This window comes from Argentina silus (genome assembly GCF_951799395.1).
Source record: "Argentina silus genome assembly, chromosome: 1".
Classification (NCBI taxonomy): Eukaryota; Metazoa; Chordata; class Actinopteri; order Argentiniformes; family Argentinidae; genus Argentina; species Argentina silus.
The window spans coordinates 18,738,791-18,762,498 of NC_139655.1; the positions used below are offsets into that span (position 1 = coordinate 18,738,791).

At 42.8% G+C, this 23,708-nt stretch overlaps 1 protein-coding gene across 9 annotated transcripts; it reads right to left on the reverse strand.

The window, feature by feature from the left end:
- Positions 1-805: 805 nt before the first annotated feature.
- Positions 806-23,266, reverse strand: sf1 (splicing factor 1). Of its 9 annotated transcripts, XM_083671819.1 has the most exons (14): positions 23,200-23,266; positions 21,934-22,369; positions 17,485-17,910; positions 10,210-10,341; positions 8,066-8,141; positions 5,346-5,498; positions 4,791-4,880; positions 4,396-4,579; positions 4,180-4,295; positions 3,936-4,043; positions 3,315-3,501; positions 2,974-3,208; positions 2,638-2,802; positions 806-2,381 (listed from the first exon to the last, which is right to left on the reverse strand). In XM_083671819.1, exons 2-14 carry the CDS (start codon positions 22,343-22,345, stop codon positions 2,050-2,052), a joined length of 2,616 nt encoding a protein of 871 aa, XP_083527945.1. In that variant the 5' UTR covers positions 22,346-22,369; positions 23,200-23,266; the 3' UTR covers positions 806-2,049. The 9 variants fall into 9 exon arrangements, with proteins under 9 accessions (XP_083527945.1, XP_083527937.1, XP_083527944.1 ...); XM_083671811.1 differs by lacking the exons at positions 17,485-17,910; positions 21,934-22,369; positions 23,200-23,266 and adding an exon at positions 10,727-11,119; XM_083671813.1 differs by lacking the exons at positions 806-2,381; positions 2,638-2,802; positions 2,974-3,208; ... (6 more) ...; positions 8,066-8,141; positions 10,210-10,341 and adding exons at positions 15,769-15,900; positions 16,148-17,009.
- Between the last annotated feature and the right edge of the window lie 442 nt (positions 23,267-23,708).

The following is a 23,708-nucleotide window of genomic DNA, read 5'->3' on the forward strand; positions in this document are numbered from 1 at the left end:
GGACGCACGAATTAGGCCTGGCTGCTGCGCTGTGATCTACACATTTTCTAGGAATACCATATACTCCGAAAATCTTGACAGTCTACATCAGTTAGGTTGATTAGATGAATAAAGAATCAATGAGGACTATAATAATAGCTTTTTTTTTGTTACATTATTTATCAATTCATACTAAAGGGGGACACACAATCCAGATCGAGTGTGGGGATCTGTGCATTGTCTTCTTCAATAATGGAATGACACCTTCCTTTTCTTCTAATGTAAGGACCAATGATCCATGCCTTTCGGAATCTGACCATGGAAACTATTTATAGCTACTTTGTCTAATTGCCAACGGCCATGATATTTAGACAGATATTCTTTTGTGAATGAATGACACAGAAACACAAAAGGACATAAAAACAGATTGATAAACACTTCATATGTTTGCAACTTGTGGATATTGACCTCAGTTAAGTGGTCAAACACTATGTACTTGAGTTTCAGATCACACAACAACTTTTCAGCAGACAGTGTGACTGACACTTCCTCATCATCAGTGTCTGGATAACAGACTTCCACCATACAGTACTTGACATCAATAACCATTTCAGTAGTACATATCTATAATTCACTTAACCTCAGAAATGAGAGAGCATGAACAGTAAAACAACTCCAACATCTATCCTCATGGACATATGTAGCAAACACAACCATTGCTGGTTAGGCATCCATTTGGGTTTGGGTGGACACTGTCTAAAAAGTAAAGGGTCTCTGGAAGCTGAAGAAAAGTGTGATATGTGGACAAAAACCACTGACTCCAAAATCATTAAAGATGATCAGTTTAATAACAATCAAGCAACATTTCAATTACTATTCATTCAGGCTAGACCCAACACAACATAAGGCTGACAAACCAATTCCAAAAATAGAGTAAAAATACAATTGTATGTCATCTAACATTGTTTCTTTTTTTCATTAAGCAACTTACGGTTACAGAAACAGGCTGTGATGTTGCTGAATCAATTAGTTCACTGCACACAGCTACAGATCAGAGGGTAGACAGAGGAAGCATCCAATTAGACTTTCTCAGAAATCAAGTACTTCAGGGCTTCTCTTAAGCCAGTTGTTGAATGTAGGTCGGGTTATATTCATTGCATTCTAACAGAATTAGAATCAGAATCTATGAGAAAACCTTAATATGATGGCTGAAATGCAGGTAACAAATCCACAACATGTCTTTTTCTGAATAAGAAATCAAACCTTACAAAGACCCATTTTCTGACAAAGAATAGGAAGGGAGATGGATCTCACATCCAAAAAATCTGAGCGATACACTTCACATCAGGTTCGGTTACAAAAATATTCAGCTCAGTGAAACCATAGAAATTGAATTTAACGTGACAGTGAAGCTGGAGTCCATTGGACTATCATGCTTGAAAACTGGCTGAAGAATTTGAACAGCAAAATTAATTGTGAACAAAAACAAAAATACATAGGCTTCAGCTTGACTTCAATAAGTCACCCCAAATCCACTGCAAGTTTCCATTAAACAGCTAGTATGCTGAGGAACCTATACAGAGGAACTTAAACAGTAATTGTACTTGATGCAGAGCAAAAGCAAAGAACATGGGTAGGACATCCACTGTCGGAAAAGCAAGCTTGTGACTGTTCGAGGTGATTTATTTAATATGCAAAGTGAGTGATGGGGATAAACCATGTAGGGAGCCCTGCAAAATAGATACAATGCATACCATACTATATGCACAGCAACAGCTTTGTGTGGACATGGAGCTTATACCAAGTAATCAAACACTTACTTTAAAAACAGAAAAATTAAGTTAAGCAAATTTACAAATGTAACCACACCACCTTTCACTTCTTTGAAAAGTTGTCTGCTCATTACAGTATTACACAGGTCATTCTCAAAGAACAAAACTATATGACCAGTGCAGCTTTGTCAGTCCATGGGGTATCTGGTTGTGAATGTTGTGCTGAAAATCGATAGGGTCTGAGGACATCTGGGAGGGTGTTTTTGTGGTTGACTGGGGACCATGGTGCTGTGTGTAATTAATTTTGAGGGGGTGGAGGTGGTGGTGCAGGAGGCATACCGAAGGGGGGCATGCCTGGGACCCCCATCCCCATCATTGTGACAAAGTTGGAAGGGTCCATGGGGGGTGGGGGCGGAGGGGGGGCATACATCATGCCGGCTGAGCCAGGGGGTGGGGGTGGAGGGGGAGGGGGCGCACCAGGGGGGAGAGGGGGCTGGACTCCGGGTGGAGGCGGGACCATAGAAGGGGTGCCCATGGGTGGAGGAGGCTGAGTGCCAGAGGCAGCAGACTGCTGAGGCTGCTGCCAAGGGGGCAGGTTGCCAGTGCCTGGACTGGATGTTGTGGTGGTATCTGCAGAGGAGAGAACTGTGTAAGTGAAACAAAAAAACAACAACAATATATACTTGTTTGATCAGTATTAATAACACCTGACTAATGGTCAATTCCTGTCATGTTATTTGAATACTAACATGAAAGAAGAAATATTATAAAATATTCTCTGAATACACTGTCAATATTGATGGCCTCCAACTGCTATAGAAAACTGTGGGAAACTGGCAGTGACCATTTACTGCCAAGGCTGGGGAAATAAAGACAGTGTTCTTACTTTGTTGCCATGGCAGTGGTGCACTGGTGGCCATGCTGCTGGTTGGAGGGGGTGGGGGGGCCTGCTGCTGCCATGGCGGCAGGGGACCTGACGGTGGCGGAGGTGGCTGGTTGTTGGGGGGTGGAGGAGGGGGTGGCATCATGCCCATTGGGGGAGGCAGCAGACCTACACAGGCAGGAAAGAGAAATCCTTTAGACACAATTAAGTGCTCAATGTGGGGGAAACAAAGATTTTCAAATGGGGATAAAATGATCAACTTACAAATCAAACTTACTCAAAGTAAGTATTACAAAGCAGCAATTAAACACTGCACATTGCGAACTGACTGTGACTTACCCATGTGGTGTCCGTGTGGGCCTTGGCTCATGGGGGGTGGTGGGGGCTGCATCCATGGGGGCGGCAATCCGTTGGGGTTAGGGGGCATGGGAGGCCCTCCCATGTTGGGCATGGGGGGAGGGAAGTTGTGGTGTCCTCCGTGTCCCCCGTGTCCTCCATGTCCTCCGTGGCCCCCATGCATGCTGTGGAAGTTCCTGTTCTCCGATTGGCCCGAGTTCATCCAGGGTGGACGGCTCTGCAGCAGAAGCAAATACACAGTCAGAGACAGATACTTGGCTTAGCACAAGAAGAATTTGTAACTTTTGTCAGTCAGTACATTAAACCACTCTGAGAGGACTGACCTGTTGTAGGTGGTTGTTGCCGGGGCCTGAGCCTCGGGGGCCGCTGGACTGGTTGTTTGAGTGTCCCCCACCAGAGGAGGGGACAGGTGCCTCTCCCAGCTCAGCCATGAGGGACAGGTACTCCTTATCCATACGGGCCTTGTCCTGGGCAGACTGGGGAGGCTCACCAGGCCTGGGGGCAAAGGAGCTGGGGAGTGGAGAGATCAGAGGCTTAATGCATGGTGCATTTGTAATATAGGACACCTATATTTAGAAATTGTGGCAGATTAAAAAGGAAAATAGAAGAAAAATATGCACATCGAATTCAACAGATGCAGGAAAGAAGAACGTATCAAAGAAAAAAGGGATGTCCACAACTCTGGCCTGAAGAAGATCCTACTCAGATCAAAACATTTCCTGTTTGTGCATCTGAATTAAAATCACCATGGGAGCATACCAGAGTTGCGGACATTCCTTTTTTCTGAGATCAAAAGGAATACATAAATCTTTCATAGGGATTCACTTTCACAAACACTTTTCATAACAATGCATATAACAAATAATAATAATAATAATAATAATTTAAAAAGTCCAGTCTTTCCAACCTGTAGCCTAAAGCCTGATATTGCAGTGTGTAGTTACCTGGTGAACTTGCAGTCAGATGAGATGTGGCCTGCCCCGCCACACTTGGTACAGAGGGTAGTGTTGGTGATGCTGCGGGGCTCGGAACTCTGCCAGGGACGGAGGATCCTGGAGGGCACAGAGACAAGGGTATTCAACTTGAGCAAAGGGCATGCAGATATCACCATCATCCTGCCAGGCAGCATGCCTGAGATTGTGAAAGTGATTGTCGGAAAGTTGTTCAATGTGCATGGCTGAGACTCACCTGTTGTCATCCTCTCTAAGGGTGCCATTCAGCCTCGCCAGCTCTCTCAGCTGCATCTTACGCAGGTCGTTTTGGTCCTCAGGGGTCTCAATGCCCTGCTTCAGGATGTTGCGGATCTATGAACAACAGATTGGACAATCCTCAGCATGTGTGCAAATCTAAGAGAGCGAGTGAACAACTGAGTGAAAGCTGATTAGGAATTGGGTGTGACCTCACCTGCTCAACGGCCTTCTTGACATTCTCCATGGTGTTGGCAGTGACCAGGGCATGCAAGGGTTCATCCTCCCCTGGCAGCATCTGTCCATCCTTACGGCCCACTTTTCCCTCCTTCACAGAGCCCTTACCACGGATCATGATCTTGGCACAGCATTCCTTCTCAATGTTCTTCAGGGTGTTACCACTGCAAGGCCACAAGAACAGACAACTCAACACTCATCCTCTGTGTGTGTGTGTGTGTGTGTGTGTGTGCCTGCATGTAGTATGGCATTATTAACGACTAAAAGACACCATCTACAATCACGTGAAGATCCCTGGCATTGTCACCCTAGCATGTAAAAATAGAAATACAAGGCCAATGAACATTTACTTCTCCATGTGAGAGGCCTACTCACCGTGGCCCAATCAACAGGCCAACAAAGTTGATCTCTGGATACTCGTCCTGTGGGATCATCACCTTGTCATTGACCCTGGTAGCTGGGGGCCTGGGAGGGAAACGTTTGATCAATTTAATAAAAAATAAAAAAAATACACAGCCACAGGTGAATGGACAATGTATGTCCAAAGTCATCAATGCACCTTAATCGTGACCAATCATTCAGACCAACAAAAAGGGAATGATGAACCGTCAGCCATCATTGAGCTTATCAGAGCTGCTACACCCGGATGAAGCGTGCATAAAACATCAACGTGCCGTCAGCGCAGTCATTTTGCCTGCTACACCAGAAGCATGAACAGTTGTACCCATGGATGCAAATAAATACACTAAATGTAATTTTACATTGCTGCTACGGGAGCCTTGCAACATCTACACTTTACACATGCAGCCGATGTAGAAGTCGACTACAATAGGAGTGTATTAACTCCATATCACGTAAACATGGATTTTACGTGTCCGGTCTAATAGCTCTGGAAGGAAATAATTAAATCTGAGGACTCAGGAGACGTACTTGTAGTCTGCTGGGGGCTTGAACTCAGGGTTGAGTCCGACCATTTCTGTGATGAGGGAGTGGCGCTCCTCCTCCAGCTTCTTGCGTGTGCGGTACTCCCGAGTGTTCAGCCTCTTACCCTCACTGTTGTAGATGGGCTCTGGGGAGGGAGACCTGAGGGAAGGGGAAGACCAGAGTACACAGACAGGCGTTAACATCTCATACTAAAACTGCCATAATAACTGTGCCATTGACAATCATAAGTTTCCCTATGTCTAACTAGGCCTGGAATAACATTTGGTTACCAAGAAAACTCTTAGAAGAACACTTGATTATAGCATGAGACACTTCTCATGGAGGGGAAGGGGAGGCAAGAGAAACAATGGTTACGGTAAGCATTTGGTCACTGGGGGGGAAAAACAAATTGTTATCTCATAGGGCCATGTGACACATGCCAAAAGGGGGGCAATCTATTTGGCTTTACTGCCTGCATTCTCAATGGGAAATCTGAGTTTCTTAAGCAGACTGTAGCATTTGACTCACCAATTAAGTTATGTGATTTCATACCAGTCTGAAAATGGGTACTAGAGACTGCATGTCAAATGAAGACTTGACTTGAGATCAGTCTCATGGGTTGTGTGACCAAAAGGTATGAGTGATATAAATCGACTATAGGGGCAACCACCACTTGAACTGAATTTATCGACAAAAACTATATTAGAATACATCTATAAAAAAAATCGATGTAATTAATCCTGCATACAGGATGTAAAGGATTGTAAAGTTGCACTCCTAAGAAACGCTGGCTTTGGGAGTCGGTGCCATATTTGGTGTTGAGGTGGAGAGGGGTTTAAGCCAGGTCCATACCTCCCCTTGGATGCTGAAAACCTGCTTTGCTGTGTTAAAGAGGCTCTGTGCTTGAAAAAGGTTAAGGTGACGAGGGGTAATTTGGGTTAGAGAAAATGAATTATGATTAGACGTTAACCTTTTTGTGCGCTCCCAGCAGAGAGCGACATTTGTGCCTGGTTAATGGACAATTCAAAGGAGAGGAAAAGTAGAAAAAAATAGAGGAAAGGATGCTCTTTTTTTTGCTTGAGACTTCCAACGGTGACAACCTGAAACACTCCCGTTATTTGTTTGACGTCGGAGTGGTGAGTGGCTTATTAGTGTCCTGGAAGGAGCTTTTTGTTGTCGCTGTGGAAATGTCTGATTAAGATTATAATGAGAAACTATATCAAGTACAGACGACAGGGGCTGTGGCCAACAGAGATATCTCTCACACTCATTAAGAACATGACATTTCCTGAGGGAACAGATGCTTATGCAGACTACTGTGTGAGAGCAGGTCATTGTCATTCTGGAATAGTCAGGATCACAGGGTTCTCCTTCAGAGCCAAAGAGTCCACCTGGTGTATGGTGGAACCCCCCATGGGCTGAATTCCTGAAGCCTCATTATGAAAAATCATTGATGACCATGGAAAAACAGCCAATGATTGAAAGTTAAATTCTCAGGTTTCAGGTGGAACCTTCAAAGTTTGGACCATTTGAATTGACGAGACGTGCCAAGTGAGCAACACATCAACATCTATATCAAATCAAGCTAGCAAAAACAGACTTTACTAAAGACATCTATTACTAATGAACAAAACCGCTAGAGAGATTTCTTAGAATAAACGATCTCTTAACAATGACCATTTCAAAGACTAGCATAATATATTCAAGATGTATAATATACGTACTATCCTCAACTTAAACATGATAAGCAAAATAGATTTCTAAAATGCCAATTTTATAACGAAAGTCTTAAATGATAACCATTCATATGGGTTAAATGATCAATAACAGATTCAGAAGTCATTGACGCGACATCCCTCACACACACCCACCTCCATCACGTTGACTAACAATGGTTAAACCAGGATATGGACATATCAGGTCAATGAATCCAAATAATAAGCAACACGTGACACAAGAGGTTACAAATAAATAAATGTGCTCTAAATATATATCTATCACATTTGATATGAGGGTTTAAGTCATTGTCTTCTGACAGACAGCAAAAAGCATTGCATAGGAATGATCCCAACTGTCAGCAGACAATGCAATATGTGTATAAGAAAATGTAACGGAGATCTCATAACAGATATTCTAATGTGGGTAATTTAGATTACTAAATCGATGCTGGAGATGCTTGAAATACATCAACTCTACAAGTTGAAAGGAGAGGTGGCACCCCTTTGCAGCTCATCACAGACATGATGTTTCAATTATTAATTTAGATTGTCCAATTCATATAGATGTTCAGTAATTGAATATCGGTTGGGATGTCACACTGAATTATTTAATACACATTTAACAGCCCATCAATGACTGGATAATTAATTCAGAGCCAACTGCAAGTTCTCCAGTTCTGCAATTTGTAACTATGCTGGAGTTTACCATCTTTCAAGTCTTCAATCAACATTCTAAGCTGTGACTGAGCTGTGACTACAGCACCATTTATAGAAATGGAACATCCCTCAAACACTACAGAAACAATAAGCAAATAAACTGGGCAAATAGACCCAGTGAGTTATTTACGTTATGGCTCTACCACTAAAGAGGTATGTAGCCCCTGCAGTGGCTCTTAAACCTCTACCTAGAGCATTCAATACTTTACCAAACACCAACATTTGGCTTCAAAAGAACGACAAGAAGGTAGAGAAAATGTTACTGTTCGTGGGTTTAAAACTTTTCCCGACCTGTCCTCAGGGTTAACAGGGATTCCCAGGTCTCCTGTACGCAGTTTACGAGTCAGGTCTTCGATCTGCAGTTGGACTGGAAGAAATCAGGTTAGGAAAGAAAAACAAGAAGGATGGAGAGAAATGTGGTTACCACCATAACATCATCTGGAAACAGTGCATTGTGAATTAGAGCACTGTCTAATTTCTTTGAGAGGCAAAAAAAACACATGATTACAATGAATGAGCAGTTTACATTAAAACACAAGGGGATCAAATGAACTTTTGAATCTCAGCAAATATTCAACAACATGAAACCCTTCCTCATTTCTGGGAATACAGATGCCCCAAAGGAACATACTTGTGTTCATGTGAAAATCTAGAGCCAATTTGGTAAACCCTCATCAGATATACAAGTTCTGAGGAAGAATGTGGTGTAGCCTACATGTGAAAAATGTGGCATCCCAGTAATGATGGAAGGGTTTAAGTACAGCAACATTTTAGAGTGGATCATTGTCAGGGTTCCATAAAATGCCCGCCAATCTAAACTAACATTTTTCAAACCCCAGCCCAAGCCTTTCCATTAGGAAACGTCACTTCATATGATGTCTCTGTCATTGCTTAAGTGGCATTGGCATAAAAGGGAAACCTGGTTCACCAAAAGGCCTATTACAATAGAAATGTTATGGTTCAATAAACAAACTGCTCAGTCACTGTCTGCACTCCTGTAGATCTTAAGCTGAGGGGCCACTGTTGTTACTTTAGGTAATACTCAAAACTGAGAAGGAAACAAATCACATCACATGCACATTTCTTTGTGGGAGTCGTAAACCAAATCAACCCATAACCAACACCTCCCACTCTCCCAAGAGATTTCCCAATGACTCAATTAGGATGTTTCTGGTTTCATTGAGAAACTGTCAGAGATAAAGACAGCCCCTGTGTGTTGTATTTCACTTCTATTTAACCTTAAGGGGCTTCAACAAATACATGTTTGTTCTTGTGAATGAGCAAATGAAAAACGAGTGAGAACAGAAGGTAGGCACAAATGAATGTTTACATACCAAGGAAGACCAACCATTAACAATGACTGAACAACATCAATAACAAATTCCGTTATTGAAAGGTCATGAACGTAAACTCACCTGCATCACACACTAGGAGTGTCTACTGAGACAGAGTGTCACTGCTGCTGGCAGGCATATAGAGTCAAACTGATCATTGTTCTACAAACCAATTTGGTCTTCACAGACTTTATATTCAGCTGAGCGTCTTAGCATCAGAACTTATGGGTCTTGTAAGTAAGAGGGAGAGTAACCTCAATTTCCTGCCTGACCCGCAACAGGCCTATAGCTCTCTGGATATTAACCAGAAATAAGGAACATCCATGTTTTTAAAGGATGCACTAGATGTGAGAATAATGTTTTTTTGCCATTGAAGCAGCATTGCTCACACTAACTCATAGAAGCCTATTAAAAGGGGCTTCATTTTGCATGTTACACAGACAACATGTGTCAACCCCTTCATGCCAGGGCATAGTTGGTAAAGAACAAAGGGACAGAAGACCTGCAGCCCTAGACAATTCACAACAAGCAGTGGCATCTGGCACAGTTATTTTCTTCTGTTTTTGGTAATGGATGTCCAGTGGTATGCAAACCTTGATGCCACAAAAACACTTGCTACAGGAGAACCACATTAATGTACCTCCTTTCATAAGAAAATGTCCTTCATTGACACTCCACATCAACAAGTTAGTATTAGAATGCTGAATTTTGTTAGTTAGAGCAATATGATATTGCAGTATGACTACTACTGCATGTCAAAATTAAACAAGTAAGGCTTTAGAAAACATAATGTTACACTAAATGTGTTGGGCAATGTCATTAAATAATTTAACAGATTAAACAGATTAGTTGTTCTCTTGCATGGAATCAATGGCAGGTATCTGGCAGCATGTCATTCTATCTATTTCATATATAGCTAAAACTGATGAAATTCAGCAAGCATGAACTATGCATAACATTTCTATATGCAGGTAGAGAACAAACAAAAGAGAGCCACAGTAAAGCCTCTAAAGTCAACAGCTCCCCTGTAAAGCTGAACATAGTAGAGTGACTATAATAAATCTAGCACTTTTGTAATAAAGCAATGGACAAGCCAGTTACCTATATAGGCTCTTTCTTGATCCCGTGTCAGTCCAGGCGGGATAACAGTGGGCATGCCAGGAATTACCGTCTTCTGGTCGGGTGTTTCGCTACTCCAGCGACTCCTCTTTCTGGCCTTTTTCTGACCGAAGTCTGACAGATGAGAAACAATGAGATTTATAGTTCTCTACGTGAACTATAAATGTTCTACAACTAGGTGAAAAACAGTCATTGCAAAAATCATAAAACGTGTGACAGGTCTGACTAATAATACCAAACGTTATCTAGCGCTCAAAAACATTTTTTTTCGAAAGGAATTAAACGTCCGATGAATTGGAACGTTGTTAACAGGGTAGCTAGCCACACACAGATGTTAAGTTGAAATTGTATACAATATTTCTAAATAATGGAACGCTTTCGATTAGTCTGACCACAGAATGTAGATAGTGAGCTCCTGGCCTCGCATATCCCTGTGCAGGCCTTTGCTGTATAGCTAATTTAGCTTATTTTAGCCACGCTGTTAGCGTAGCAGACTTACCTGACGGGGACTGCATTCCTGCTCCTGGAGGTGGCTGTGGTGCCGGAGTTGGGAATCCAGCTGCCGTGGTAAATTGGTGTGTTTGCGGGAAAGAGACGTTTGGAATTGGAGGCTGAAAGTTCTGGAGGGAGGGAAAGGAAACAGGCGGCACCGGTGGAGCCATTAACCCCGCACCAGGCCCGGCCTCGAAGCCTCGTTTAGCGCCTATACTCGGGTGCAGCTTCCCCAGGGGGGTTGCATTAGCTCCCGTAGCCATGTCCAAATGTGCTCTGTTGTTAAAAGTGTACGTATAATCAAATCTAGGTAGGCTCTAACGCTGTTAAATAGATAAAGAAATGTCGAATTCTACAACATCCGCAACCTTCTCCGCTCGAGCTGTGAAACAGTCAAGATGGCGTTCTACGGAATATCACAAAGGAGGATCAACTGTCGAGTAAAGCTCTGCTATTGGCTTAGAAAAGTCCCATTCTAAACGTTACCCCTTTTTGTTGGATGAAATATAAGGTAATTTTGTCATCACCCTGAAGTTTCGCTAAAGGTGATTGGACCCTTGCCTTGACAATCGTGGCTCTACACCTACCGAGAAATCGAATGACCTTGTTTGAGGTGATCAATCTTGAGCAGTTCAAAACTAGTTGGATGATGAGGATAACATATGTTCGACTTGCTCAACAACAACAAAAACGCTGCTTGAGATTTATAAGTGTCGCGAAATCGAGGCTCACGCAGTTTCTGAAGCAAGGCGCTATGGAGCCCCGCTGTTATCACTGGTCGTCCACAACATGGGTAAACTCAATAACTGTATATAGGAAGGGTCCTTTCCATTCGAAATGTATGCATCCCCTTCCCCAACCCTCTCATATCGAGTGAGCCCTTCAGTGACGTTTTGATGACATTACTGCGACTGAGCGAGGGATAGCCAGAACAGCCGTTAGTGGTCGCTGTTTCGTACCTGTTTTGGGTACGTCAAAATACATGGTTTGTTTGCAAATGTTTACATTTACATTTTAGACATTTCGCAGACGCCTTTATCCAAAGCTACTTACAAGTACATTTGTCTAAGGAAGTGAATCATCTGTACATCAATCATCATAAGAAAAACAAATCTATTGGACCAGGGGCCATTGGCAGTCACAATGCTAGAAGAAGGAATAATTACTTTTTTTATTTTTTATTATTTACAGTAAAGAAACTGTACAGGGGGGTAGTGGGGATGAAGAGGTCTTTAGGGGGGACCGTCAAGATGTAGCCTGACGAGATGGGTCTTCAGTCTACGGCGGAAGATAGGTAGTGACTGCAGTCATGACAGCAGTGGGAAGCTCGTTCCACCAGTGGTGCGCCAGGACAGTGAATAGCCGTGACCGAATAGCACGACTGCTGCATCCACGTGATAGCATCCATGTGATAGCATTTTCTCACAAATATTTTCATACATTTACAAAACATTTTGCATTTATTTGAATAATGTGTACAAATACAAATCAAGAGGAGTTTGCTTGTGGATTGACAATTGTGTGTTTTTTGTTTACGGATCATGGTACACATTTGTTAGTTTACTCCTTTTATTTACAATAATATTGTCAGTAATCTATCTCCATATATTGGCATTTGTGCAATGTGAAATCAACAGGAATGGAGAAATGCAAGGCTACAGATGGTTGCATGTTTGTGTAATTCAGAAAGGTTTTGTAGAAACGCAAGACACTATAAGACAGATAATCAATTTGATCGATCCTCAAGGTGTGGAGCTTTGGCGAGCATGACACCTGAGACGACAACACACAACCAAAGGTCCTACCGCGCTATGGAAAATGGACTCCATATAGTATTGCAATACAGGATGGTATTGCATATGTTTTGAGGCTGGAAGTCTTCACCACAAACAACGACCCAAAGGTAATAGCAGATACTTTACTTTATTACTTGTTACGCGTCTGGGAAGGTGCCCAGAGAGGGTCCGTGCCGATAAAGGCACCGAAAATGGGCATGTAAAAGTATGCAAAGTAATCTGCATGCTACTTTGGGTCGTTGTTTGTAGTTTAACTTTGCAGAAAGGCCAATAGTCTACCTCATCCAAGTCTGTGTGGTTCCTACTTCTGAAAATAATCTGCGGCACAACAGTCAATAACGTTGCACATTTTGGCCCTGAAAAACTCTCTAGTTGATATGGTAGTATGTGTGTCTGTTCATTGTCTTGCTGTATGATGAAGAGTCCAATGAGTTTGAAGGCATTTGCTTGTACTTGAGCAGACAAGATGTTACTATACATTTCACAATTCAGACAAGTTAGCCTGTTCTAGTGCCAGCCATAAATGCCAAAGCCACACTCTTAAGCGGCATTCACATGAGAAGCGCAAGAACCAAGTCAGGGGAAATCCGACTCGGTGTGAATATCTACTTGGGTAGTATCTATTTCCATCGATTTATAGCATCTAACGCATATGGGCTAAATTAAACCAAATTTACGATTAATAAAGCTAGCTCGATACAAACGCATATTAGATAAATTACACCTAATTTACGAACCATAAATACAAACGCATATTCGGTAAATTGCACCCGAAAGCATCCATTAAATACACATACTCATACTTCTGATTATTGCGCAATATCAAAACCCTGACATGACCTGGAAATAGACGCTACCCCAGTAGGTATCCACACTGAGTCGAATTCCCGTTATACCAGTACTGCGCCAGGCGAGCCAGACATTGTTTTTCAATGGAGGACGCCGCTGCGCTTCCTAATCAAGTTTCCTAAGTGGCGTTGCGGAAGTTTGAGGGAGCGCAAGCTGCGCCGTACCTTGCGTTTAGCCCAGTGCACGTCGCATATCACGTGTAGGCTCCATTAGGCACTTCCTTTCCCCCCCCCCCCACACATTCCTCTTGCCATCACTGTGGCACATGTTAACAAGTACAGTTTCACCAGGTCATCTAACTCAGGCATTTCAACGGTGGCACACAACAACAGGGAGGCATGCAATTAACCAAATCCCCTACTTTAATTTTGAAATATAACAGACTTTATTCTCGAAATTTCGAGATTTTTTATTTTTATGAAGTATTATCCATGCATACAGTATAGCCAATGAGCCACACACATGCAAGTCGCTCACAGCAAGTGGTAGACGCCCAGAAACGTCCCGAACATTTTGGAAAAGCAAATTCAGGCCGGGTCTTGACTGGTGCAAGCCACTGTCAGACTGCCAATGCATCATAAGTAATGATTCAGCATGGTCATTTAGTGCTGTTTAAACATAAATTAAACATAAACTCTTTAATCATTTCAGGAAGTGTTTTGAAACTCTAATTCAATTCCAAAGATTTTTATTTTCAATTTACAGAAGAATGTAAAGAACACTAACAATTGTTGCTGACAATTGGAACATACAGTATCCAGATACCTAGAATGTGTCAATGTATTGAAAAGTCATATTTAGATTTCAATTAACTTCTGGAATTAATGGAATTTAAAATGAATTCACACCAACCCTGCTCTGAGGCCACACATGTTGGAAGTATCCTACCAGATGCAGGAATTACCTTTGTATGACATGTTAATTATTGAGTTAATCATCTGAGATCCATGCATGTGGATCTGTTTTGTTCATACTGAGGGTATACCTTTTGAATTAACAAAGAAGCATTAGTACAGGCATTAGCACAAGCCTGACTGAACTGTTGGCAATTGAGTCAAAAATAACACTTGTAGTGATTAATCTATAGGGTAAAACATGCCAATCTTTGAATGTGTACCACCAACATCATCATCTTAATGATGTAGTTATAGTTCAGTTCAGTTCGGATACCAAGATATATGGAGAGACCATTTGAACAAGGGTTAACTATAATGTCATATTATATACACTGTCTATATAAACCAAAATTAAAACAGAAAATAGTAAAGTTTTTTCAACAACAATTTTATTAAGAAACAGATTCACATAAATATTTCTCAAAATCATAATTAAGGACAGGACAAACACAAATGCAACATTAAAACACTAATTAAGCCAGATGGAATGGGCCTATGGGGATAGTGTTAGTTTCAGAGGCATTACATTAAAAAGCTCAGATATGGTATGTATACTCATAGAATTGAGCAATTATTCATGTACACGCAAATCTTGATCATATCTTAGGTTGAGAATGGTGTTGGTAGTAGTGTTCAGTTTTGTTTCCCCCAGTTTCTTTCAATCTTCATTTTCTAAAACATATTTCCTGTGTAAAAGGCTCTATGTTTCTTTACTGCCAGAATAAAATAAAGGCCCACATGCAATGAGAATTAGTGAAAATGTGGAATCTCAATTTAAAGGGGCAATCTGGAATTGGTACATCCATTTTTGGACTTTGTAATTAATAATATATAGCATTTGATTATTCAAGAATATAACGTATACATGCTTCACAAGCTTAGTTCAACCGTCTTACCCATTGATGTATGTCTATGGTCTTACCCTATCAGAACCCAAAATATAACCTTGTTTATGCCATTGTTTGTAAAAAAAATAAATAATAATAATTGTAAACAAATACTGTTAACATGATTGAAACTATAATTTTGATCTCATGGATGGTCAGTTCTTGCATCCATAGCTCTGTCTATGAATATAACAGTGGTTACATTTCTCCAGTTACATTACTCAGCTGTTTACCAAAAAAAGTGGCGGGGAGAACGCTTTGTTATTGTTTGAATCCCAGATTGCCCCTTTAAGTGTACAATTTGTCCATTGGGCCTTTCATTTCTTGAAGTTTAATAAAACTGCTTCCATTTAAAATCATTACAAAGATTAGGCTTTAGGTGAGGTATTAGGTGATCTGTTAAAAAAGCAAACATGATCAGTCAAGGACTGCATTCATTACACTAATACATAAAACGCCTTCATAGTGACTGATTTGACTACATACTGTATGTTGTGATTGTGACTCACATGAAAGTAAAAACAACATGCACTTGGTTGCTGTTGTAGTTGCTAAACACCTATGTACATTCTGCTTTCAGTGGGGAAGTACAAATGAAACTAATCTATCGGTTGACACAAGAGACATGCCAAACAGTGAAGCAAAATGACTACAATATCACCATCCCACGATCGTGCCAAAGTGAAACGCATTGGGCCAAGAAATAAAGTTGGTCGACCGGACACAAGTCTGTCACGTTTGTTGAAGCAACACCTGCAAAGAGAGTATACCACATATCATTGTTATCTATTCAATCTGCAATCTCCGCCATGCATTCTGTTCATCAAGCTTGAGGACGCCAGCCTTATCATAATGTCAATACAAATATTGAAAACCTGAGCCTCACCTGAGATGTTACCTCTACAATAATCTATTAAACACCCAGTGTTCACATTAACGCCAGTCCAAAGGAACTAACCCTTGAACATACCTTAATCTCTGAAAGCTAGTCAGCTCTCACCTGGCAGAGTAGGAGAAAGGTTAGTAAGCATAGCGCGCCCGCTCCGCATAGGGGTCCCGCGGGAGGTCGTAAGCCGAACTCCTAGGGAGGGAGGACACCGGGGAGAGGCGTGAGCGCTCATACGCGTAGCGCTCTGTCTCGGCAGGGATTCGCCGAATCGGGCTCCGATCACGTGAGTAGTATGAGACAGGGGCTGGTGGAGGTGGGAGAGGACGGCGCTCGTATGGGTCGAGGCTAGAGGGCGGCAGACGCTCCCTCATAATGGCCGAGGAGGAAGATGGTGGTGGGGCGGGCAAGGGGACAGAACGGCGCTCCTCGAAATAACTGGCTCCATACGGGCGAGCCCTGTACTTCTCGTAGAAGTCCACGACACCATACAGATCCCTGTCCTCGTAGGACGACCGCCGCATGGGGTAGGCTGGTACCGCGCCGTAGCTCGAGTTGCTACTCCCGTATGCGGCCTCGCTGCCGTACATTCGGGCCATGCTATGTTCAGTGCTCATGCTGTAACTTGGTGGCACCCCATAACTCATAGTGCTCTCATAGCCCGCACCCCTGCCATAAGTGGGCGCACCGCTCCCGTAACCAGACCCTCTGGCAAAGCCATGCACGGGAGCATAGCTGCCACCATAACCTGGGTCGCCCCGGTGATAACCCCTCCCGCGACCACCCCCACCGAATCTGGGGGCAGCGTATCCGTCAGAACTTGGCTCTGAACCATCTCTGTAGGAACCATTCTGGTCTAGTGGGCACTCTTTGGACCAGTGGCCTTCCTGCCCGCACCGATAACAACCCGTCCTCTCTCCCATTCCCGGCGCAGTACGCAGACGGCTAGTTGAAAGCTTCACGCTCATCAGTTTGCCTTGAAAAAGAAAGACGCAAAAGAATTTGGCACGATACAACAAGCTGTCCAACTTTGTCTATGTACAGTCCTTCTTTAGAATGCTTTCTGCGACTTTTTAAAATGCAAAATGTTTCATTTCGTGTCTAATTCAGTAGATGAGGGCGGCACTGATTCAGGTCTATGGCATGCCCTAATGTAAAATGGTCCATGTTGACACGTTTTTAGGGCAAATTAGAGGCTCAACAAAAATATAATACAGCTTTTGGGATGGTGATTCAATGATTGGGCAACATAAAGACCTGGGATAGTGACTAAAACCATGTTACTTACAAGTTTGACTGTCCCTTTCTCCCTCTCCTCTGTCTGACTTACCTGTATCCATGACTTACCAATGGGCTCTCACAGTACCTTTTAGTCAGTTCAACTCCTTATTCTAATACCAGGATGACCTACACCAGGCTAGTGACCAATCAAGCCCTGCCTAGGTGTTCACCTTGGAAGGCTGTGTTGTCCAGCCCACTGATGGCCTCCATGGCATCCTCCACACGCTCCATGTGCACAAAGGCATAGTCCTTCACCATGTCACACTCTACCACAGGGCCATACTCCTCAAACTTGGCACGCAGCTCCTGGTTGGTACAGCTGCTGTTGATGTTGCCGACGTGCAGCTTAGTGGAGGCTTTGGGTTTGCCACGGCTCATCTCCACATTCATGGCCTGCCCGTTCAGCTCGTACTGGTGAAGGTTGCGGATGGCTTCATCTGCCTCCGCCTTGTCATCCATGTGCACAAAGCCAAAGTTCTTGACAATGTCACACTCTGAGATTTTGCCATACTGTGAGAAAAGGGAGCGTAATTCCTCTGCTGTAGTGTCCGGAGACAAGTTCCCAATGAAGATTTTCACCATTGTGATGTTTACCGCTAGAGTACATAAACAGTGAATGAGGAAATTAGACATTCAATTACGAAAACAATTATGTTTAAATTACAAACCATATCATTTATAATTTCGATACAAATAAAAACATTGAGGCATTGGATTAGCTGTTGGCTAGCTACCTGTGTGTGCAGTGGAGGCTCCCCCGAGGAGCGACTCGGATATCCATTGTTAACACCATGTATGTACATTGGGCAACCTGCAGTACTGCGTAGCTAATTTTGAATTTCAGCAAGGCTAGCGGCACTGCAGGCTGCCCGCAATGCACATATATAGTGTTAACAATGGATAGCCTAGTCGCTGCAACTAGCTTGCAATCAAGATGTAACACGTAGTTGCGATTTGGACTATTTAGAACACTTAGTAGTAAAAGAAAAAGAGCCTGGCATTTAGTTTTTCCTAAGCAACGTTGCTTCCCTATAAATTTGAATGCATTGAATTGGCTAACGTTAGCAAGTGTTTTGGCTGTCAAGATATGCAGATAACGAGCTTGCTATGTAACTGATGAATAGCAATTAATCTGAAACTCGTAATTACATTCATAGTCGGCATGTCGTTCAGATGCGATGTATCGACATGGCCGACTACGCTGTAAAGTACGGTAATGCGTGCAACATAATTCGCTAGCTACAGTAGATTTACTTTCGTACCTTCCACAGTTGATATATCACGGCTCTCCTAAAAATTGAAATGGCGGCGCGCGCATGCCAGCTAGTAGGACTACAGATACACGGCTACATTAGCAAACTAACGACAAATGTATTCCAATATCCAAAAAGTATTTTATTATTCCTACTTGATTTAGACGACTACACATGTAATGGAAAACGTCTCCGGTAATAGGAGGAATGCACATTTGAATAAAAAAAACAAGAGATTCACCAAAATATTTTTTGGTTTATTAAAAAATTAAATGCATACAATGTACAGGCTTTGAGTGACTAGGAATTATACAAACTACAACAAATCCCATAACTGAGCTGAGAAAAGGCACCCATAAAAAGTGACTACACAAGAGTCCCGTTATCTCAATGGTGAAGTAATAGCCCTGAGTTAAGCTCACCTTATTCCTACTGCTGTAATGTAGCAGTAACCCATGTTGAGTATTCGTTTGATGATTAATGTGTAGGGAATTTTGGATTAAGCTTGGTTTGTTATAAAGTATGTTAGACAGTTTAATTTCTGTGTAACAGACAGGGAGTAACAGACAGGGAGCTACGGCAAACATCTACCTTCCCTCTACACTGCCAACTTTACTTTTGTGTAGATCTATGAAACAGCAGTAGCTCCACCTTGCTCACAGCTCTCTGGAATTTCATCATCTTGTTTACATCTATTAAATCCTTTCAGATCGACACAAGTGTCTAGGAAGTAGTTGTTTCTGGACAGGTGTCAAAAGACCCAAAGCCGCTTGTCGACACTCACAATTAAGAGGATCTTTGGGAATTGCTGATCTACAAATGTCAATCAAAGCAGAGGGTTAATGATTACACTTACAATTGAAGAAGTTTGATTTAGGGCTTGAGTACATTTGTAAGTGCATGATACAAAAACAAATTGCTCCTTTTTGGTAAGGTTTAGGAGACCCAATACCAATTAACTTTAACAGTTATAAAAAAAAAACGAAAAAAAAAAACTGAGCTGTTGAATAAAAGTTAACCCTTTCGATATGACAAAGTAATTCGTTGGAATGTTAGTTTTGGGAAGATGTCATCCTTACAGCCGATAGAAATCTCGAGCTTAAAGAGCATAATACGTAACAGGAATTCCCATTAACAGACACTGAAGTAGACAGCCCTGAAAGCCAGTGCGCAGTTTTCAGAGATCTTTTTTGGATCAGGTGATTCACCTGTCCTGGTTCTGAAATGTGTTTGTGGTCTAAATCCCAGGAAAAAGTGACTGACTCTCGAGGTTTCGTAACATAAATGAGATAATGATTTTTAATGATTAGCTGAACAACCGATGAAATAAATGATAAAACCAAGATAAACCTCAAAAAGGAAAAAACTCTAAACTATTGTCACCTCAATCTGTCAAAATACATGTTATTTGTATTGGCCTATTTGTTGAGATGAGCTTCATGTGTGCCAGAGGAAGGAAAAAAAACAGGTTTAGAATGATGTGTGAATAAAAATGGTGATCCACACAACTAAAAAAAAGCAAGTGGAAAGCCTGAAAGGTAAAGCTAGTACAAACATCACACTGTATAAACACCACACAATCAATGTGGTTCAAGATAGCAACAACCCTTACAACTGAACAACAGTAAAATAAAGATGTATGTGCACATGAATTTGGATTGATTTGTTTTGTTAGTTGAGAGGACGATTCATCTGCAGGAGGCTAGCACACAGATGCCAGCACACAGATGCCAGCACACAGATGCCAGCACACAGATGCCAGCACACAGATGCCAGCACACAGATGCCAGGAAGATGCACACGCCAATTTCCGACCTTATCACTCTCGCATGATCACATTCAGAGTTGCGAAAGGTTTATTTGTGGCACGTCACACAGCTCGATGGAACCATGCAGCTCGGAGGAATGGTCGCAAAGGAAAGTCCGGCGGTTCAAACACACCTAGAAAAAGAGCAGAGCATTCTCTTTGAGAAACGGGGTTGTCTCACGGTGCGATTCACAGCTTTAAGTGCAGCGTGTGGAAGACTTCCTGTTCTTGACTACATAGAAACGAGTACAGTGCTCAGGTCCCCACTGTGTGTCATATACCCGCTTTACAGTAAGTGGCTCGCACCGTTTCAGATGTAAGAACACACTATCCCCAATGCTCCGTTTCGCTCACCTTCATAGTGTGTGGCTTTAGTAAGCATAGCGGGCCCGATCAGTGTAGGGGTCCCTGGCCCGTGGGATGGCGTAGGAGGAGCTTCTGGAGGACGACACCGGTGACAGCCGCGAACGCTCGTAGGCATAGCCCACAGAGGTGATAGGGACTCGCCTGATGGGGCTGCGGTCTCGCGAGTAGTACGAAGCAGCTGCCGATGACGGGGCTAGTGTGCGACGCTCGTACGGGTCAATGCTTGAGGAGAGCCTTGAGAGGGAGGAAGAGGGTGGAGGGGGAGGGGGAATATAGGAAAGGCGGCGCTCTTCAAAATAGCTAGAGCCGTATGGGCGTGCTCTGTACTTCTCATAAAAGTCAACACTGCTGTAACGGTCACGCTCATATGCTGATGACCTTTCGGGATAGGAGCTTGCTGCTCTGCTGCTGTACCGATCCCTTGCATCACTGCTGTACTCTCCGGAGGACCCATAGCTTGGTCTACGGCTTAAAGGAGGGGGTGGTCCACCTAAGTAACTTGCCCCTCGACTATACGCTAGGCCACCCAGGTAATCAGATGAAGGATCCCTCAGCATCCCATAACCACCGCCCCTGCCAAAACCTGGAGGACCCCGTGGGAAGCCCCTGCCGCCGCGGCCTCTCATGAGGCCACCCCCAGGACCGTCACCGTAGCTACCGTTCTGACCGTTTGGGCAGTCTTTCGACCAGTGACCCTGTTTCCCACAGACATAGCAGCCGGTTTGACCTCCCATTCCCGGGACAGTGCGCAGCCGACTGGTGGACAGCTGTACGCTCATCAGCTTGCCTTGTGAGGAGAGAGAAGACACGCATGAGACGGTTGGGTTCTGACACGCGATCAACTGGTTCTAACGACTACAAAATGTGAATTTCCTAAATGTAAAAACTCAATGACCAGTGAGGTAAACCGTGATAAGGAATTTCTTTATATGATCACACTTTTGAATATGATACGATTGATAGCGTAAAGCGCCGTGAAGAGGATTTTCACCACCTTTACAATTGTATTAATTGTTTTTAGTCCAAACCGTGAATTAAGGCCTAAATGGTTTAAATGGTTTATTTATTTCTATGGCGAGAAATGTTGTGGGATGCTGTTACTTTTCATGTAATATCTGCGCCATCTAAAGAGGATTTAATTTTATGATTATGGAAAGCAGACACTAGCTGCTCTCCCCTGCCCGAGAGTTCACCTTGGAAGGTTGTGTTGTCCAACTTGCTGATGGCCTCCATGGCATGATCCACACGCTCCATGTGCACAAAGGCATAGTCCTTCACTATGTCACACTCTACCACAGGGCCATACTCCTCAAACTTGTCCCGCAGCTCCTTGATAGTGCAGCCCTCACAGATATTGCTGACATGCAGCTTGGTGGTGGACTTCGGTCTCCCGCGACTCATCTCCACATTCATTTCCTCACCATTCAGCTTGTAGTGGTGGAGGTTGCGGATTGCCTCCTCCGCTTCAGACATGTTGTTCATGTGCACAAAGCCAAAGTTCTTGACAATGTCACACTCTGAGATCTTGCCATACTGGGAGAAGAGGTTGCGGAGCTCTTCCTCTGTTGTGCTTGAGGCAAGATTGCCAATAAAGATTTTGACCATCTTTAAATGACAACTGGATTATTCCTGAAATAATAAAAGGAACAGAAGCAACAAAGATTACTGAATGTGAACTATTTACTCTAAAACAACATGAGGAATGTACTGATGATCATTTTTCTTCAAGATACGACCACAGGAGGCAAGTACATCACAAAGTTGATTTAGAAAGTAGCCCCATAGACAGACCTCTCTCTCTCTGATATAGGCAATGAGTTATTATAAAATGATTATGTTAATACACCGATCTAAAACTGATGCTGTCTGATCCAGAGAATAACCGGAATCGCACAATTACACTTCCACAGCTGTGTAGCCAGGGATAGCTACATTGCTGCTAGTAGCAATGTAGCTAACAAACACGGCAGACATTTAGCTAGCTGGCTGTCATAAATGCAGCCTAATTTTTCACTAACTATTGACATGACGTGGGAAATACCTAACAAAACAACACACTGTACAACATCCGACCATGCAACAGAATTTACTGACTTAGCTTGTTATTTACCTAGACTTTAACTGGTTTTAAACCTAGCTAGGTACCTAGTACCTAGCAATGAAACAACTTCAGACGTGCCAGCTAGCTAGCCAAACTCTCAGTGTAACTTCGTACTGTACGAAATCGACGAAACTAACTTGGCTTGCTAGCATCTGGCTAGTAAGCTAGTTGGTAGCTAGCTAGTTAGCCACAATCTGAGCGAAGTCTAGAAACGTCTGCATACAGTAGCATGGTCGCTGTTAACTAACGTTAGCTATCTAACTATTAGCTGTTTTTAACCAGCACAGACTACAAGTTGTTGTATACAATCTAAAACTAATTGATTCCACCAAACTAAATTTCACCCTGATGTCCTTACCTTAAAGTGAAATAGAAATTCAGCCGCCAATGAATGAATAGTGAAATGGCGCCGCATATGGCGGGTGATGACCAAAGATAGTATGACCAGAGAAAGATATGAGAAGCGAGAGACCCGACTCCGACTCTTCTTTTGTCCCCCGTGAAATGTGACGCTTGCCGATAAAGCAGTTATTTTTTTTTACTGAAAGTCAAATAAATATATCGCATTTGGTCAACAAAAGTATGCATTGTTTATTAATAACGTCGGGCTTAGCTAAGCGACCTCAATTTTAAAGATGCGTAGGTTGTTAAGAAGGTATGATATGATGCTAGCCTTGAGTAAAACAAGCTTATATCGGCGTTGTGCCTGTCGACCTGATTAGCCTACCTTTCCGTGTTGGTGGACAACGATTCCCATTGAGCCCACATGAGTATCTTGTCATATATTAACGGTCTTTGTTTGCACTCTCTTTGGTACGACGCAGTCGAAAGGGTGGAAAGGGTGCCACCCTCTGTAAAATTCGACAT

Excerpts from the sequence above, each read along its gene's own strand:
- sf1 (XM_083671819.1), bottom strand. The coding sequence starts at position 22,345 with ATGGTCAAAATCTTTATTGGCAATCTTGCCTCAAGCACAACAGAGGAA. Across the intron at positions 4,296-4,395 it reads TCAAGAAGGCCGTTGAGCAG|ATCCGCAACATCCTGAAGCA; the intron begins GTGAGGTCACAC and ends TGTTGTTCATAG. Across the intron at positions 4,044-4,179 it reads CTTAGAGAGGATGACAACAG|GATCCTCCGTCCCTGGCAGA; the intron begins GTGAGTCTCAGC and ends TGTGCCCTCCAG.